At 44.0% G+C, this 19,088-nt stretch overlaps 2 protein-coding genes across 4 annotated transcripts in view; one reads left to right on the top strand and one right to left on the bottom strand.

Moving 5' to 3' along the window:
- Nucleotides 1–19,088, bottom strand: part of zmynd10 (zinc finger, MYND-type containing 10) — a 296,351-nt gene that overhangs the window by 87,644 nt on the left and 189,619 nt on the right. The window contains exon 1 of one of the 2 annotated variants that reach the window (XM_070895741.1): nt 17,170–17,277. The exons of the other annotated variant lie outside the window; for it this stretch is intronic. Coding sequence (XP_070751842.1) covers nt 17,170–17,249 — 80 coding nt within the window. The 5' untranslated portion in view covers nt 17,250–17,277. Of the gene's footprint in view, nt 1–17,169; nt 17,278–19,088 lie in introns of those variants that run through there. 2 annotated transcript variants of the gene reach the window in all.
- Nucleotides 1–19,088, top strand: part of sema3h (sema domain, immunoglobulin domain (Ig), short basic domain, secreted, (semaphorin) 3H) — a 190,378-nt gene that overhangs the window by 10,341 nt on the left and 160,949 nt on the right. The gene's annotated exons all lie outside the window — the stretch shown is intronic.

Below are 19,088 nucleotides of genomic sequence, written 5' to 3'. Positions count from 1 at the left end.
GCTGTATTTTCTTAGAAAGCAGATGTCCGTGGGGAATCCTAAACCTGGCTCACAGCACATTGCTAAAACATGCTTAAGATTTCCTTCCCCCGTCTTCGGATAAAGAAAGGTCATCTATCAAAAAGACAAACGTTACTTCAAAGGCCTGTGAAATTGTTGGTTAATTTACACTGAGCTTGAAATATGGTGTTTTGTTTCGTGCCTGGGTGAGACAGATTAACCTTAGCGGAGCGAGATCATTGTAATTCCCCCTTGAGTATTAAAAAATATAGCTGAATATATCACTCTAACAGCAATGGCAGACGTGGTCTGAGTTGAAGCAATCCTCAGTGATTCATTTAAAAGTTATCTTGTTTTTAAGCCCAAGCAATACATGCTAAGAAAGTACAATCGTCCAGAAAATAAAGATCTCGTATTTATATGGCACTTTATCATGTCTGCGCAAGCAATGAATTACCTTGGCGTGCAGTCTCTGTTGCATATGGAAACGTGGCAGACAAATTGCACAAGCAGAATCGACAAACAGTAGATGAGTTGAACGATCAGTTGATCTATATTTTGGTGGCGATGCTTGAGAGAGGAATATTGGCTAGGACACCAGGAGAACTACTTGCTTAATGGCCACGTGAATAGGGTCTTGGTTTAATGCCTCATGTGAAAGATAGGACCGCCCAACAACGCAGCACTCTTCCAACGTGTCAGCCTAGATTATATACTTCAGAGCTTGGATGGCACTAGAACTTAGGGCCTTCGGAGCTTAGAGCGCTACCAAATGAACCCATCTGACACAAAAAGTGCTAAGCAAACCTTCTCAGCAAATTGCTATCAAATACGAGATATTTTACATTAAACTTGTTGTGTCACTTGCGCATGATGAAAATTATATGGGGTGTTCTGTTTCTTTTTCCTCCCACAAGGAATGTTTTGCTCAATTTTTCCATCAACACAGGTTCCCGTTTTAAGGCTGTTATTCATGGATATTGTATCACAGGAGCTTTCCAATAACAGATTCCAGCAGTGTGGAATATTTGGAATGCACAGTGGGATCTAGAGTGTCGCAAGCTCAGCAGTTATTAGTAAAAAGGAACTTTATTCATTTTGGCATTTATTATTCTTTTCCTCCCAGTTAAATGCCCTGCCTCTTGCTACTACTTACCTGAGACAGCTGCCTCTTGGAATGGTACACAGTAGCTGGATAAAGTTGCCCCCTTCCTCTCTGTGGAGAAATATCTTCGCTTCACACTAACACTCTCTCCTTGACCTCCTCATCTCTATTTACAGCCCCCCCGCCCAACTGCCTCTTTTCTATTTAGTGCCATATCTTCCTCAGTGTCTCTCCTCCATTGCCCTCGCCCCTCCTCCCCCTAAGTGCCTCCATTCCATTTTCAGTTTCCCCTGCCCCTGACTACCTTCTTTCCATTATGTGACTTAGCTCTTCCCTCTTACCACCTCTCCCTCCTCATGTGACCCAAATCCTCCCTCTCATCTCCTCCCCTCATTATATGACAATCACTTCCATTTTACCACCATCCCGCCATATCTGACCCAGCACATCCTTCTTCGTTATCTGACTTAACTTCTCCCTCTTACCACTTCCCTGCATTATTTGCCCCATCTCTTCCCTCTTACCAACTCCCCTTCCCTCCATATTTGACCTATCTATTCCCTCTTACCATCTCTCCTCGCTATCTGACTTAACTCCTCCCTCTGCTCATGATCCGACCCATATCCTCCCTCTTTCCTCATTATTTGCCCCATCTTCTCCCTGTTAACAACTCTTCTCCATTATCTGATTCATCTCATGCCTCGTTACCTCTTCAATTATTGGAGAATCACAGAAATTTACGGCACAGAAGGAGGCCATTCGGCCCACTGTGTCTGTGCTGTCCAAAAAGAGCTATCCAGCTTAATCTCACTTTCCAGCTCTTGGTCCATAGCCCTGTAGGTTACAGCACTTCAAGGACACATCCAAGTACTGTTTAAATATGGCAAGGCTTTCTGCCTCTAATACCCTTTCAGGCAGAGTTCCAGACCCCCACCACCCTCTGGGTAAAAAAGTTCTCCTTAACTCTCCTCTAATCCTTCTCCCAATTATTTTAAATCTATGACTCCGGGTTATTGACCTCTCTGCTAGGGGAAATAGGTCCTTCCTATCCAATCTATCAAGGTACCTCATAATTTTACACACTTCTCCCCTCCGGCTCCTCTGTTCCAAAGAAAACAACTCCAGCCTATCCAATCTTTTCTCATAGCTAAAATTATCCACTCCTGGCAACATCCTCGTAAATCTCCTCTGTATCCTCTCTAGTGCACTCACATCGTTCCTGTAATGTGGTGACCAGAACTGTACACAGTACTCTACCTGTGGCCTAACTAGTGTTTTATATAGTTCAAGCATACCCTCCCTATTGCCTCGGCAATAAAGGCATGTATCTCATATGCCTTCTTAACCACCTTATCTACCTGGCCTGCTACGTTCAGGGATCTGCAGACCTGCACTCCGAGGTCCCTCTGTTCCACAACACTTCTATCATCCTACCATTTATTGTGTATTCCCTTGCCTTGTTTGCCCTCCCCAAATGCATTACCTCACACTTCTCCGGATCGGATTCATCGCAACCTTCTCTTCACTTTCCCTCCATTATCTGACCCATCCTTCCTCTAACTGCCTCCCCTCCATTTGTTGTTCCCCTTTTCCTCACTCACTGAGTGAGCTCAGTTTTCTGTTCCCTCCTGTCCTCTCTCCTCCCCTTTATTTGCTGTTCTGTTCCTTCTCTCCCAGTTTCTGCCCCTGAGGATACAGACTGGGCTTGCTCTGCGTGGAAAGACTGACAAAATAAAGCAAAAAAAAAATTTGAAATTAATGTTCAACAATGGGATTATGACACATTCTTGGGAGTTTTTTTTTTAACTTGATTCCTCTTTAACTACTCCCTGGGGTGGTGTATAAAATTCAGTGGAGAACCAGATATTTAGTGTGAAGCAGTCACCTGTAATAAATATTCCACAGTACAGCGAACAGACATATAATGTGACATGACAAGGTATCCTTTATCCACCACTCATTACACATCACAACAACAGCAACTTTATATAGCACCTTTTAATGTAGTAAAGCATTCCAAGGCGCTTGACAGGAGGGTTATCAAACAAAATTTGACACTGCGCCAAATATGGAGATGTTAGGACAGGTGATCAAACCTTTGCTCAAAGAGGTAGGTTTTAAGCAGCATTTTAAAAGAGTAAAGAGAGGCAAAGAGGTTTGGGCAGGAACTTTCAGAGCTTAGGGCCTGGCTGGCTAAAGACACGGCCACCAATGGTGGGACGAAGGAAATGGGAGATGTACAGGAGGCCAAAGTTGGAAGAATGCACAATCCTCCGGGGGTTGTAGACCTGGAGCAAGTTAGAGATAAGGAGGGGTGAGGCCATGAAGGGATTTAAACATCAGCATAAGAATTGTAAAATTGAGGCTTTGATGCACTGGGAGACAGCGTAGGTCAGCAAGCACAGGAGAGATGGGTGAAAATACATTCACTCATTAAAGAGTAGATTGCCCCTCCCTCTTTCCCAGAAGTACTGAATTATGCTGCGGTACGGTCCCATCGGTACTCCTCGTGTGCCTTTTCCAATTGGCCATTCTTCACGTGTGAGCCGACACAGCTATTGCCAACGGGCTACTGGATTGTAGAGGCCATTACGGCTGAACCTAGAAATGTCTCCAGTTGACACTTTCCAACAGGAGTCACCAGATAGCAATCAGCACAGGCTGCCCTGCTGAATCTTCTCTGCGCCCCTCCACTTCCCCCACCCACCTAGCTCAGGGGGAATAGAGGCCTCTTGAGTGTCCCTGCTGCCACCTCAACTCAAATACATTAACTGAGGACAAACCAAGGATTGGGCCTGGACCCTTCATGGCCTGTAGAGCCACAATATGCAAAGAAGAAAGAACTTGCATTTCTGTAGCACGTTTCATGACCTCAGTGTTATATATGCAGGCTATAGATATACTCTCTGTGTAGTCACTGTATAGTTGCATAAGATGGAGACTTGTTCCCTGATGTACTTCAATAAGGTTTACACTGTGTATATACTATGCTGGCACCACTAGAGGGTGCAACTGGTGGAGACCAGGGTTTCCTGCCCCTGTGGCAGAGGCTGTCCACCAGAGGGCACTGTGGTGGGAGACCTGAGGGTCACCTGCATCGGTGTGCAGGGCTCAGTATAAAAGGCTGCTCACTATGCTTGTGCCTCACTCTGGAGTTACAAATAAAGGAACAAGGTCACTGCAGTTTGAATACAACACATTGCCTCGTGGAGTCATTCATAAGTGCATACAGACATAAAACTCAGGACATCCAAAAGCATTTACAGCCAATTATGTACTTTTGAAGTGTAATCGTTGTTGCAACGTAAGACATGCAGCAGTTAATTTGTGCTCAGCAAGCTCCCACAAACAGCAATGCAATAAATGGCCAGATAATCTGTTTAGTGATGTTGGTTGAGGGCTAAATATCGACGAGGACACTGGGGAGAACACGCATACTCATCTTCAAAATAGTGCCATGGGATCTTTTATGTCCACTTGAGAGGGCAGGCAGGGCCTTGCTTTAACACCTCCTCTGAAAGTCAGCACCTCCGACAATGCAGCACGCTTTCCGTGCTGCTCTGGAGTGTCAGTTTAGATTATGTGCTCAAGTGGGACTTGAACCCACAACCTTCTGACTCAGAGGCAAGATTTGTACTACTGAGCTATGGCTGCCATTTGCACATCAGAGGAGCCCACATTCATTTGTGAACTAGTTGTGTTGAAGAACAATTGATTATTTAAATATACTACCTCAAAGGACTGAGTTATTATTTGGCTTGCAAACTTCTAGGTTCAAACTCCAATCTTGCTCATGCATTCTAGACAAGAATGTGTTTACATATCTACACAATGTGACCTGTAAATTAATTCAGATCAATACCTTGGTAATATCCTGTAAATATCAAAGGCATGCCAGCCTCTGCTGACCCCTATAGCCGGGTCAAGACCAAAGATTGCGTCGCGGCAGATGAGCCATTGCTCTGAAGCTTGTAGATTATCCGTCACATCCCTGGCCAGAGCAATAAACATTCTCTTGAGGTTTTTGCGAACGGTTTCAGTTTTATGTATAGCCTTGTACACTGCCGCTCTTCTCGGTTGAGACCAAGCGAGCCAGTCAGGAATAGGCAGAGAGAGACACTGCAGCCGTTCGCCTTCCAGCGGACAAGCACAGCCTCAGGGTGGTAGCTGTCTTAATGAGCCTTCCCCCCTCCTTTGTGGGGAAGGAAGCAGAGCCAGAAGAATCATACACCTTTTTGTCTGAATGATGTCGTGCACAAAGGATGTAATATTGCATTTCATCGCTGTTTCAAGGCATGGCGTACATTTTTGTCATCGCCCGTCTGTAATGTATTTGCTTCATGGGTTCTTTGCTTAAGAATTCATAGCAACACATTGCTATTAAGAACTAGTTGGTTTATTAGCAAAGGTTTAACAATCACACTACACATTACCAGTTCATCCACCAGGCTCACAATCAGCTGCCTCATCGTGGATCTCCTGAACACAACTGGCTGGGGTTTTATTGAGTCTTGTGAACATTAGTTGATTGGCTAAGCCAATTCCAATTCAACAGCTCTACAACTCTTTTTGGTTGTAACAGAAATAAACATTAAATCAATTGCCCCCTGATTAAAGTGGGGGTAAACTCCAAACACTTTTCAAGTGCCCCTTTTTTTTTGTGGGTTTTTTTGTGTTTTTTTGGGGGGGTTTTTTGGCACTAAAACACAAATATATACAAGTGCCCTCTATAAAAGGGGAGAGGGACACTAAAACCTGGCAATAAAACAAATGAAACTTTAAAACATGTAAAATCTGGTTGCCGGGGGTGATGATGCACTCCAGTCCCTCCGTTGCCCACCTCTTGTGGAAGGTCGCGAGCGTATCAGTGGACACCGTGTGCTCCAACATAGTGCCATGGGATCTTTTATGTCCACCTGAGAGAGCAGACGGAGCCTCGGTTTAACGTCTCATCTGAAAGACGGCATCTCCGACTGTGCAGCACTCCCTTAGCACCGCACTAGAGTGTCAGCCTAGATTTTTCATGCTCAAGTCTCTGGAGTGTGACTTGAACCCACAACCTTCTAACTCAGAGGTGAGTGTGCTACCCACTGAGCCGGTACGTACATACACCAACAGCTCGACAACCTTGTGAGCATACTCACAGGTACATACATTACACCGTCCTTTATAGAACCTGCCCAATTTTCATTCCGTTGAAATTAACAGATCGACTCTGTAACTGGCGGGCGATCTGCTCCACCAGGTTACTGCCCATGCGATTAAGATGAAAATTGACCCCATTGTGTCTTGCCTTTCGGGTGAGACGTTAAATCGAGGCCCCGGCTGCCTTATCAGATGGACATAAAAGATGCCATGGCATTATTTCAAAGAAGAGCAAGGAGGTTTGCCCAGTGTTCAGGGCAGCATTTATCCCTCAACCAAAATTATTACAAAAACGGATGATCTGATCATTATCACATTGCTGTTTGTGGGATCTTGCTTGTACAATTTGGCCCCTGTGTTTCCTGCATTACAACGGTGGCTACACTCCAAAAAAATGACTTTATTGGCCGTAAAGTGCTTTGGGACACCCTGAGGTCGTGAAAGGCACTATATAAAGGCAAATTCTCCCTTTTTTTCAGACCAATGAGATTAGTGACTTTCTCCAAACATCTAACCCTGTTTACACTATAGTGTTCGTCAGCAATGGTTAGTGGGGCCATTTAACAGAAATGTGACTGTAAGGTTAAAACACTGGAAATGGAATGTCGAATGGGTGTTACTGATGTCGTTTAAATGGGTTGTCTCATCAGGCCAGATAACTCTATAAACAGCTAAAACCACTCAACAGCCCATTTGCTTTTCGGAATAAAACAAGGTTTCAAACTCTGTGTCACTAAGATCGGATCTGTCTTCTGTGTTTGTTTTTCATTCCTTGTACAAGTCTTTTTTTGTTTGGGTCACAGACCATTAGGCTGAATATATCAGCAGGCACTTGGTCGATGGGGCGAGTTACTGTAAATAATTGAGCAGCGTTTTCATTACCTGCTGTTGGCAGGTCGCAGACGTTTCTAAATATGACTAAAGAAAGTCACAAAGAAAAATGATTTATGGGCCACCCAACACAAAGTTCCACTTTCACACTGCCTGCAAAGCAATCTGCATCGTGAAGCCCCCACCACAGCAATACACAGAAGGGTACCTCAAACTTTTGAAGCTCGCTTCTGACTTGTCAGCTGAACAAGGGGACAAAATATAAAACTTTCCATTTCAACCAGTAATGTGGGTGGGTGTGTCTATTGTTTGTCTGTGTGTGGTGGCATTTTTAGATGAGTTTTTACTCGAGACTTTTGACATTCATGTACCACCTTGGCTCAACCTCCTGAGTTAGAACGCTGAGGTTTCATGACTTATAGAGAGTGCACAGCACAGAAACCAGGCATATGGCCCAACTGGTTTGTGCTCCACACAAGCTTCTATTATATAGCGCCTTTCACATCCTCGTGATGTTGCAAAGCACTTCAGAACCAATGAATTATTTTGAATTATACTCACAGTTGTTATGTAACGCAAATGCAGCAGTAAATTTGCACACAGCAAAGTCCTACAAACATGAAATAAATGACCAGTTAATCTGTTTTGGTGATTATAGGTTGAGGGATGAACATGGGCCAGGAAACAAGGACATCTCCCCTGCTCTTCTTGAAATAGTGTTATGGATTCTTCTATGTTTATCTAAATAGGCAGACAACTTAACATCTCATCTGAAAGATGGCACCTCTGACAGTACAGCATTCCCTCCGTGTCAGCCTAGATTATATGTTTAAGTTCCTGGAATGAGGCTTGAACCCATGACTTTATGACTCAAGAGGCAAGTGTGCTACCACTGGGCCAAGCTGACACTCGAGCCACCAGCTGGTGTTGAGACATATTCTAAAACTTCTATTATCTGCTTCCATGGGCTGCATGATGCAATATCACACTGTGCACTTAGCCAATGGAAGAGTGACAAAATCTTCTCCATGAAAACTGTCCCTTTAAGTGAGCCGGGTTAGAATGCCCATTGAATTCAGGAACTCTGTTAAGCTGAATGTCCCAATTCTTTTTGTAAATTTGCATATTCCACCAAGTCAGCTGGGCATGTGTAGTGGGTCAATAGCTCAGTCCCATTATAATAATTGGCAATTCAGCCCGTTTAACAAAGCGGGGGGTGGGGGGGGGGGGGGGTTGGTAGGTCAATGTCGTGCCTTTAATCAAATTTCAGAGCCAAATAGTGACTCACACTAAGACGGCATTTCGAAATAGCAAATGCTGAAGTCATGTCGCGTTTTGTGCAAGATGGAATGAGAGCTGAGCATGTGCTGATGACTTGAGATGAACCCAAGAGTTGCGGAGGTGGTAGCCCAGGTAATTTGGAGCATTAACTCTGCCCTATTTGTAATTGGATGTTAATGAATGCAGGCACTTATACTCTGTGCCAGTCTGGAGGGCTGTGCTAATCTGAGGTCATTGGATGGTGAAAAGTAAGATTCAACACTGAGTAAGGTATTTATTCTTTATCACTGTTGTGAATGAATGAATTCATTGAATCAGCAGAGGGGCCTGTGAGTGTAACACAGTACAACTTTATGATGCAGTTCATTAAAAGTACATGACATTTGTTCTTGGTTACACATTTTATTTGTCTCTGTTTGCGAAGTCACTTTAATTTCTCCATCTCTGCTTGGGGTGATGGGTGCCAGTGCTAGGAAATGGAGCACTTTCCATTTTTTGTTTGCTTTAGAAACCCACGGGCGGATTTTCCATGTCGAGAAATTGCAAGCGCAGTCCATGCGATTTTTCTTTTTTTAACGTCTGCACGTTCAGAAAATTGTTCCTGAAAGTGTCAATGTGATATCACGGGAAATGGAAACATCTGGTCTCTGGCCTCTCCCAGCAGATCACATGGTTTTTTGGGTGTGGGCGGCTGGATTGTATATATCATGATGCACAAGCTGGATGGACCAGAAGGTCCTTTGCTGTCCGTCATTGTTCGTATGTTCGTATCACCCGGGTTTTCTGCAGGGGGGCATTCTGAAATTGGGGGCGAAGGTTTTACCTTCCCTGTTATCACATTTCCAAGTCCCCCACTTGCCGTCCTGTGCTCTTTCTGAGTGCGATTGCAACATTTAGCGCTGGTTGGTACTGAGTTGTGGGCCCTTGCTTGGAACTGGAGTCTGCCCTGCTGATGCTCTTCCAGATAGCAGAGAGAATATGCTGTATTCTGCATCGATAACCTGCTCTGTCTAGCCTCTGGAATTCAAAGACGTTTCATGATTTTGATGTAAAATGTGAGCTCACGTCACTGTGTCTGGGATCAGCAATGGTCTCTTCCATCAATGCACTGTAATGGTAGGGTTAAAATCAACCTATCCTTTTTTTTTACTGGTCTCCTGAGACTATCTAACACAAGTCCAGTGTATGTAGCAGCTACATTCTAAGCTTCTAATAAGTTAATTGTTAACTGCGTTCCTGAGGGGGAAAGCATCTGTGAAATGTCATGGTATGGTATCAACTCTCTTATTGAATGTGTATCTCCGCAACACCTTACCTTAAACATCCCCACTGGCGCACCGTGGCTGCTATGTGTACCATCTAGGGGATGTGCTGCAGCAACTCGCTAAGGTTTCTTCGGCAGCACCTCCCAAACCCACGACCTCTAGGAGGACAAGGGCAGTGGGCACATGGGAACAGCACCACCTTCAAGTTCTCCTCCATGTCTTGGACAAATATCGCCGTTCCTTCAACGTCTCAGGGTCAAAATCCTGGAACTCCCTACCTAACAGCACTGTGGGTGGGAGTAACTTCACCACCACCTTGTCAAGGGGCAACTAGGGATGGAAAATAAATGTTGGCCTCGCCAGTGACACCCACATCCTGAAAAAAACAACTCGAAGGGATTTTTTTTCCATAGCTGTTACAACATTTTAACCAGTTATGATTCTGCAGTCAAACCCTTTGTGCTTCAGGTGTCACACTTCAAAGTGTGAAAATATTAAAAAGGAGAAAGAGAGTCAAACATTCCTTGTTGTTTTTCTGACCTTAATAACCAGGCCTCTCCCAAAGGCAGAAGCCACAAATTTACAAGCAGCCGCCAATCCACAGAAACTTATCTTAGCTCTCAGCCTTTGTTGACCTCAGGATGTGCCCATCAAGATAATTTTCCCACAGGGATGGTCTTAAAGGGATAGGCCATCTTAAACACAGCTCCGCCTTAACAGCAGAACGTCACAGTCATGCTCCAGATGCGACAAGCGATGCCACGGGAGATCTGCTAGCAATAATGGCAGATGGAGTATAATGTTGGAAAGTGTGAGGTCATGCACTCTGGCAGAAAAAAATCAAAGAGCAAGTTGTTATTTAAATGGAGGAAAATTTCAAAGTGCAGCAGTACAGCGGGACATGGGGATACTTGTACATGAAACACAAAAAGATAGTATGCAGGTATAGCAAGTGATCAGGAAGGCCAATGGAATCTTGGCCTTTATTGCAAAGGGACTGGAGTATAAAAGCAAGGAAGTCTTGCTACAGCTATACAGTTTGGTGGTGAGGCCACACCTGGAATACTGCGTGCAGTTTTGGTTTCTATATTTACGAAAGGATATACTTGCTTTGGAGGCAGTTCAGAGAAGGTTCACTAGGTTGATTCCAGGGATGAGGGGGTTGACTTATGAGAAAAGGTTGAGTAGGTTGGGCCTCTACTCATTGGAATTCAGAAGAATGAGAGGTGATCTTATCGAAACATATAAGTTTATGAGGGGGCTTGACGAGGTGGATGCAGAGAGAATGTTTCCACAGATGGGAGAGACTAGAACTAGAGGCACGATCTTGGAATAAGGGGCCGCCCATTTAAAACAGAGATGAGGAGAAATTTCTTCTCTCAGAGGTTTGTAAATCTGTGGAATTCGCTGCCTCAGAGACCTGTGGAAGCTGGGACATTGAATAAATTTAAGACAGAAATAGACAGATTCTTAACCAATAAGGGGTTATGGGGAGCTGGCAGGGAAGTGGAGCTGAGACCATGATCGGATCAGCCATGATCGTATTGAATGGCGGAGCAGGTTTGAGGGGCCATATGGCCTACTCCTGTTCTTATTTCTTATGTTCTCATTAATGATGGGATTGAAGGTGTATAGGGATAGGTGCGAACTGAGATGATCAAATGCACCACAGGACTCAACGCTTCCTGTAATCATTGGGGTGAATGTTGTCATCTCCGGAGAGCAAGTGGCTAGGTATGAAAGGAACAGACATTGGGATGGGTAGAGAATCTGCATCAGGAAGGAATTTTCAAAAACTTTACTCAGATGGTTAAATGAGTTGTGTCCATGAAAGGGTAAATGATACACAGTCTTTTGAAGAGTGGGTTTGATGAGTTCAATGTCCTTTTACTGTGCCATGAGCTTTTACATTATTATGCTGTAATATAGGAGTTAATTATTAGTGTTTTTGTAAGGTAATCACACAGTAAATTTGGGAGGCAGTTTAAGTTTGAGGTACATCTCTGATCTGTAACATTGTTACATTTATGCGGCTCATGCTAGTCAGAGTAGGAATCGCAGGATAGCGCAGATGAATACGTGGCTTGAGCAGTGGTGCAGCAGGAAGGGATTCAAATTTCTGGGGCATTGGAACCGGTTCTGAGGGAGGTGGGACCAGTACAAACCGGACGGTCTGCACCTGGGCAGGACTGGAACCAATGTCCTAGGGGCAGTGTTTGCTAGTGCTGTTGGGGAGGAGTTAAACTAATATGGCAGGGGGATGGGAACCAATGCAGGAAGACAGAGTGAAACAAAAAGGAGACAAAAGCAAAAGACAGAAAGGAGATGAGGAAAAGTGGAGGGCAGAGAAACCAAAGGCAAAGAACAAAAAGGGCCACTGTACAGCAAAATTCTAAAAGGACAAAGGGTGTTAAAAAAAACAAGCCTGAAGGCTTTGTGTCTTATTGCAAGGAGTATCCGTAATAAGATGGATGAATTAACTGTGCAAATAGATGTTAACAAATATGATGTGATTGGGATTATAGAGACGTGGCTCCAGGATGATCAAGGCTGGGAACTCAACATCCAGGGGTATTCAACATTCAGGAAGGATAGAATAAAAGGAAAAGGAGGTGGGGTAGCATTGCTGATTAAAGAGGAGATTAATGCAATAGTTAGGAAAGACATTAGCTTGGATGATGTGGAATCTATATGGGTAGAGCTGCAGAATACCAAAGGGCAAAAAACGTCAGTGGGAGTTGTGTACAGACCTCCAAACAGTAGTAGTGATGTTGGGGAGGGCATCAAACAGGAAATTAGGGGTGCATGCAATAAAGGTGCAGCAGTTATAATAGGTGACTTTAATATGCACATAGATTGGGCTAGCCAAACTGGAAGCAATACGGTGGAGGAGGATTTCCTGGAGTGCATAAGGGATGGTCTTCTAGACCAATATGTCGAGAAACCAACTAGGGGGGAGGCCATCTTAGACTGGGTGTTGTGTAATGAGAGAGGATTAATTAGCAATCTCATTGTGCGAGGCCCCTTGGGGAAGAGTGACCATAATATGGTGGAATTCTGCATAAGTCAGAGACCATGGTCCAGAACTTAAAGAAGGGTAACTTTGAAGGTATGAGGCGTGAATTGGCTAGGATAGATTGGCGAATGATATTTAAGAGGTTGACTGTGGATGGGCAATGGCAGACATTTAGAGACCGCATGGATGAACTACAACAATTGTACATTCCTGTCTGGCGTAAAAATAAAAAAGGGAAGGTGGCTCAACCATGGCTATCAAGGGAAATCAGGGATAGTATTAAAGCCAAGGAAGTGGCATACAAATTGGCCAGAAATAGCAGCGAACCTGGGGACTGGGAGAAATTTAGAACTCAGCAGAGGAGGACAAAGGGTTTGATTAGGGCAGGGAAAATGGAGTACGAGAAGAAGCTTGCAGGGAACATTAAGGCGGATTGCAAAAGTTTCCATAGATATGTAAAGAGAAAAAGGTTAGTAAAGACAAACGTAGGTCCCCTGCAGTCAGAATCAGGGGAAGTCATAACGGGGAACAAAGAAATGGCAGACCAATTGAACAAGTACTTTGGTTCGGTATTCACTAAGGAGGACACAAACAACCTTCCGGATATAAAAGGGGTCAGAGGGTCTAGTAAGGAGGAGGAACTGAGGGAAATCTTTATTAGTCGGGAATGTGTTGGGGAAATTGATGGGATTGAAGGCCGATAAATCCCAGGGCCTGATGGACTGCATCCCAGAGTACTTAAGGAGGTGGCCTTGGAAATAGCGGATGCATTGACAGTCATTTTCCAACATTCCATTGACTCTGGATCAGTTCCTATGGAGTGGAGGGTAGCCAATGTAACCCCACTTTTTAAAAAAGGAGGGAGAGAGAAAACAGGGAATTATAGACCGGTCAGCCTGACCTCAGTAGTGGGTAAAATGATGGAATCAATTATTAAGGATGTCATAGCAGCGCATTTGGAAAGAGGTGACATGATAGGTCCAAGTCAGCATGGATTTGTGAAAGGGAAATCATGCTTGACAAATCTTCTGGAATTTTTTGAGGATGTTTCCAGTAAAGTGGACAAGGGAGAACCGTTTGATGTGGTATATTTGGACTTTCAGAAGGCTTTCGACAAGGTCCCACACAAGAGATTAATGTGCAAAGTTAAAGCACATGGGATTGGGGGTAGTGTGCTGACGTGGATTGAGAACTGGTTGTCAGACAGGAAGCAAAGAGTAGGAGTAAATGGGTACTTTTCAGAATGGCAGGCAGTGACTAGTGGGGTACCGCAAGGTTCTGTGCTGGGGCCCCAGCTGTTTACATTGTACATTAATGATTTAGACGAGGGGATTAAATGTAGTATCTCCAAATTTGCAGATGACACTAAGTTGGGTGGCAGTGTGAGCTGCGAGGAGGATGCTATGAGGCTGCAGAGTGACTTGGATAGGTTAGGTGAGTGGGCAAATGCATGGCAGATGAAGTATAATGTGGATAAATGTGAGGTTATCCACTTTGGTGGTAAAAACAGAGAGACAGACTATTATCTGAATGGTGACAGATTAGGAAAAGGGGAGGTGCAACGAGACCTGGGTGTCATGGTACATCAGTCATTGAAGATTGGCATGCAGGTACAGCAGGCGGTTAAGAAATCAAATGGCATGTTGGCCTTCATAGCGAGGGGATTTGAGTACAGGGGCAGGGAGGTGTTGCTACAGTTGTACAGGGCCTTGGTGAGGCCACACCTGGAGTATTGTGTACAGTTTTGGTCTTCTAACTTGAGGAAGGACATTCTTGCTATTGAGGGAGTGCAGCAAAGATTCACCAGACTGATTCCCGGGATGGTGGGACTGACCTATCAAGAAAGACTGGATCAACTGGGCTTGTATTCACTGGAGTTCAGAAGAATGAGAGGGGACCTCATAGAAATGTTTAAAATTCTGATGGGGTTAGACAGGTTAGATGCAGGAAGAATATTCCCAATGTTGGGGAAGTCCAGAACCAGGGGTCACAGTCTAAGGATAAGGGGTAAGCCATTTAGGACCGAGATGAGGAGAAACTTCTTCAGCCAGAGAGTGGTGAACCTGTGGAATTCTCTACCACAGAAAGTAGTTGAGGCCAATTCACTAAATATATTCAAAAGGGAGTTCGATGAAGTCCTTACTACTCGGGGGATCAAGGGGTATGGCGAGAAAGCAGGAAGGGGGTACTGAAGTTGCATGTTCAGCAATGAACTCATTGAATGGCAGTGCAGGCTAGAAGGGCCGAATGGCCTACTCCTGCACCTATTTTCTATGTTTCTATGTTTCTATGCTGATTTAGTGAAAGATTCCAAATTGCTTCAGACCTGGGTACCGAGCGATTGCACAGGCACTTGAGCAGGCATTCAGGGAGGAGGATGGGTTCGAGGCTTAAAGTGCCTGTTGGAGCACCTGAGCTCGGATAGTCCTCCATGGGGGAAGTGCTCATCGTTGATTGGCTGCCTCGTCCAAAAAGGATAAATCAATGTGAGAATCGCCCCAGTCTGCTTCCAGTGAGCTCAGCCCCAGTCTGCATTTGATACTTCGTGTCGGTGTGCTTTCAACAAGCTCACTGCATTCCAGAAACCCAACATGGCCTGCTTTCAATGACCTTCAACCCATCTGCTTTTGATATTCTCCCAGCTGTCAGTTACCTTGCAGCACTGACAGAAGCCCTGAAAAATGATACTTACCCAGGATCTCAACCGAGGTGCAGCAGGTTCTCAGCCAAAGGACAGTGCTTGCTGGAGGGAGTCATGAAACGAAGAAGCAGAGACTAACATAAAAACAGCCTTTTAAAAATATAAATGAGAATCCCATTTTTAGGGAAGATTTAATGGAGGTGTTCAAAATTATGAGGGATTATGAGAGTAAATAAGGAGAAACTATTTTCACGGCAGAAGGGTCAGTCACCAGAGGACACAGATTTAAGATAATTGGCAAAAGAACCAGAGAGGATCTGCCAGAGTTTTCTTTTTTACGCAGCAAGTTATTATGATCTGCCTGAAAGGGTAGTGGGAACAGATATTACAGTAACTTTCAAAAGGGAATTGAATATATACTTGAAGCGGAATAATCGCAAAACTATGGGGAAAGCGCAGGGGACTGAGACTAATTGGATAGTCAGCCAGCACAAGCACTCCTGAACTGTTCTATTCTATGGGACTGTCATGCAGAACACGATCAGGTTTGAGCAGCATAAAGGAAAGATTTGGATTTATATAGCGCCTTTCACGATCGCCAGACATCTCAAAGCGCTTTACAGCCAAAGTGCTTTTCAAGTGTAGCCGCTGTTGTAATATAAGAATTTCCACACAAGCAAGTTCCCACAAACAGTAATGTGATAATAACCAGATAATCTGTATTTTTGTTCTGTTGATTGAGGGATAAATATTGCCCAGGACACCAAGGATAACTCCCCTGCTCTTCTTCGAAATAATGCCATGGGATCTTTTACGTCCACTTGAGAGAGTAGACGGGGCCTCAGTTTAACATCTCATCCAAAAGACAGCACCTCCGACAGTGCAGCACTCCTTCAACACTGCAGTGTCAACCCAGATTTTCTTTTTGTGCTTCAGTCGCTGGAGTGGGATTTCAACCCACAACCTTCTGACTCAGAGGCAAGTGTGCTACCCACAGAGCTGCAGCTGACGCTGTAAATCAGGTGTTGACAATTGGGTGATGCCGAGCTTGGGTTATAAAAGTCTGAAGATTATAGGAGGGAGGAAAGTCCAAGGGAGGTGAAGAGTTCCATAGTTTTGAGGTCCTAGGAAATAAAATGAGTTAGTGTTTCGGTACTTTGCGCTAATGCCACTGGATTCCCAAAGTTCAGGCAGCTTAAACCAAATGTAAAACTGCCAGGACTTGCTGAGAGTGATGCTCAGAAGACACGGCAAAAAGGGAAAACTTACATTAGGCGCAGGCTTCAGGAACCCGATGACACTCGCACAGGTCTCGCACAATATAAAAGTACCCAGAGGCGGCCATGAGTTGCTGTGCCCTAAAAGCACCACTGGGCTAATCAGTACTCCTCTATTCTTTCTTCTTCACTGACTAGATTTTAAACCATTACAACTTAGCATAACACATAACATATTGAAACCATATGACTATAAATTCCAAGCAAAATTATACAGATTTGTACAGATTGGAATTCCAGGGATGACAAGCACATTTTTGAAATACTGAGATTTTAGATAGTGAGATAAACATCTTGTTGCAATGAACTATGAAAAATTGCTTTGTAAAAATAAAAAAATGTGTCTGTAATGCCCAGTAAGTGTTGTGGAACACAATTTTTTTGAATAGCATTTAAAAACATTGAGAATAGGCGATGCGGAATTTAGAAGTATTTTCCAGCTGGATGGGTTGCTACATGAGGGGCCAAATCTTCCGCTATGGAGAAAACAATAGTTTTTGGGCAGAAGCTTCAATCGGTTCCTTGTAAATACTCTCCCAATTTGTGTGTACTTCTTTTCCTGCAGGTTGTTAGTGAGCTGTCTCTAAGAGCACTCTTGAGGTACATACCTGCCCATTTCCCTTTCAATCCTTGTGGAGAAGCAGCTGTCAGCTTGGTGCTTTTCCCCGATAGCCCAGCTAAGACTCATCTTGTGGGCAATAGCAGCTTCATCCTAGCACTCTATGACAAAGCATTCAAATACATGTAACATGTGCCCTTCTCAATGTCAGTGTATGATCAAACGCAATTCTAATTCAATCACAGACTTGCATATATATCGTGTCTTTAATATAGTAAAACTTCCCACGATGCTTCACAGGCGTGTTATCAAACAAAATTTGACACAGAGCCACACAAGGAGATATTAGGACAAATGACCAAAAGCTTGTTCAAAGATGTAGGTTTTAATGAGCGTCTTAAAGGAGGAGAGCGAGCTGGAGAGTTTTAGGAAGGGAATTCCAGAGCTTGGGGGCCTAGGCTGCCAATGGTGGAGTGATTAAAATCAGGGATGCGCAAGAGGCCAGAATTGGAGGAGCGCAGAGATCTCGAAGGTTGTAGGGCTGGAGGAGGCTACAGAGATAGGTAGGGGGGTGAGACCATAAGGAGATTTGAAAACAAGGATGAGAATTTTAAAACTGAGATGCTGCCTTTTCCCATTCAGTCTAATCGTATGGAATGCCAATGGACCAATAACCATTGCATTCACTTCGATCTTGCAGAATTCCAGTGAACCAACCTCTTTGTATTCATTTCTGTTGTCCAGAATTTAAGTGGATCAATAACTCTTCCTGTCATTCCCATTGTATAAAATTGCAATGAGCCAAACCCCTTCCCAATTGCTCCTATTGTATAAAATAGACACGGGCTACAATACTTCCCACTAATTCCCATTGTGCAGAATTCCAATGGCCCAAACCCCTTCCCATTCGCTCTCATTGTACGAATTCCTGCTGATCACTGGGAACCAAGATGTTGATCCAAACATCACTATTCTTCAGTTGCAGCACAAAGTACAGCCAATCATCCTCAAAACCACACTCTGCAGCAGCAGACAGAAGTTAATTAGTTGTGTGTAAAATATTTATCTTTTGTGAGTGTTTTCTGTTTTTGTTTTTATTCACATTGAACAGCTGAGTGAAAGATCACAGACTGTGGTACTGAAGACTTTCCAAGTGACTCTTTTCATCTGCAGTTTATAGAAACCCAGGTCCAAACGGCTGCCCATCCACCTCTGGGACCTGGCTAGAATCCATCTTGGACTGATTAGATGCAGTTTCATTCTCTCTGATGTCTGTAAGGATCCTAAATAAAATGCGTCTGAGACAGTTTGTTCCAGTTTCTACTGGGCATGAGTCCACAACACAAAACTGCCTGTAAGTCAATGCAAATTGGCATCCATTTGTGCATCTCTCAGAGAGGCCCCAGTGATGGATCGTGTGAGAAATGGAAATTTCAGACTGGCGTTGTGTGGAGTTATCATAATATGCTGGGGATAAGATGGAGAAAAGGTCAAACTGCAGTACTTCTCACCAGTGCACAATACTCAATCTGTGAGTGCTTGATCCTGACACTGGCTGTTAAAAGTCCATGTGTTTTTGTTTGTTACCAATCGCTAATATATTTCCCTCACTTTAAGGAGTGTGCACATAGGGAGTAAAAGTAATTCTAATCTAAGGCTTCAAAGAGAATTTCAGTGAGGCTGGAATCTTTATGAGTCAGGAGTTTGAGTCAAGGAATTGGGGGCCATATCTCCAGCTCGCTCTCCAGTCTAATGCATCGCCACTCTGGATTTGCAGCCTTCATGAATATGTCCTAATATTTCTTATTAAGCTACTGTGGCTTTACTAGGACTTAAACTGTATTCAGTTCCCAGCTGCTGTTTCTATCCCTGTGAGAGAACAGACTTACAGTCACATCCTGAGGTATCCAGAAGCCTTTGCCAAAAGCTCACCCATGCGTTGCTCTATAAAGTGAGTATCTTCTTCAG

The sequence above is a fragment of the Pristiophorus japonicus genome, chromosome 12, assembly GCF_044704955.1.
Source record: "Pristiophorus japonicus isolate sPriJap1 chromosome 12, sPriJap1.hap1, whole genome shotgun sequence".
NCBI lineage: Eukaryota > Metazoa > Chordata > Chondrichthyes > Pristiophoridae > Pristiophorus > Pristiophorus japonicus.
Note: the sequence above shows the minus strand (reverse complement) of the source record. Positions and strands in the feature narration are given on the sequence as shown.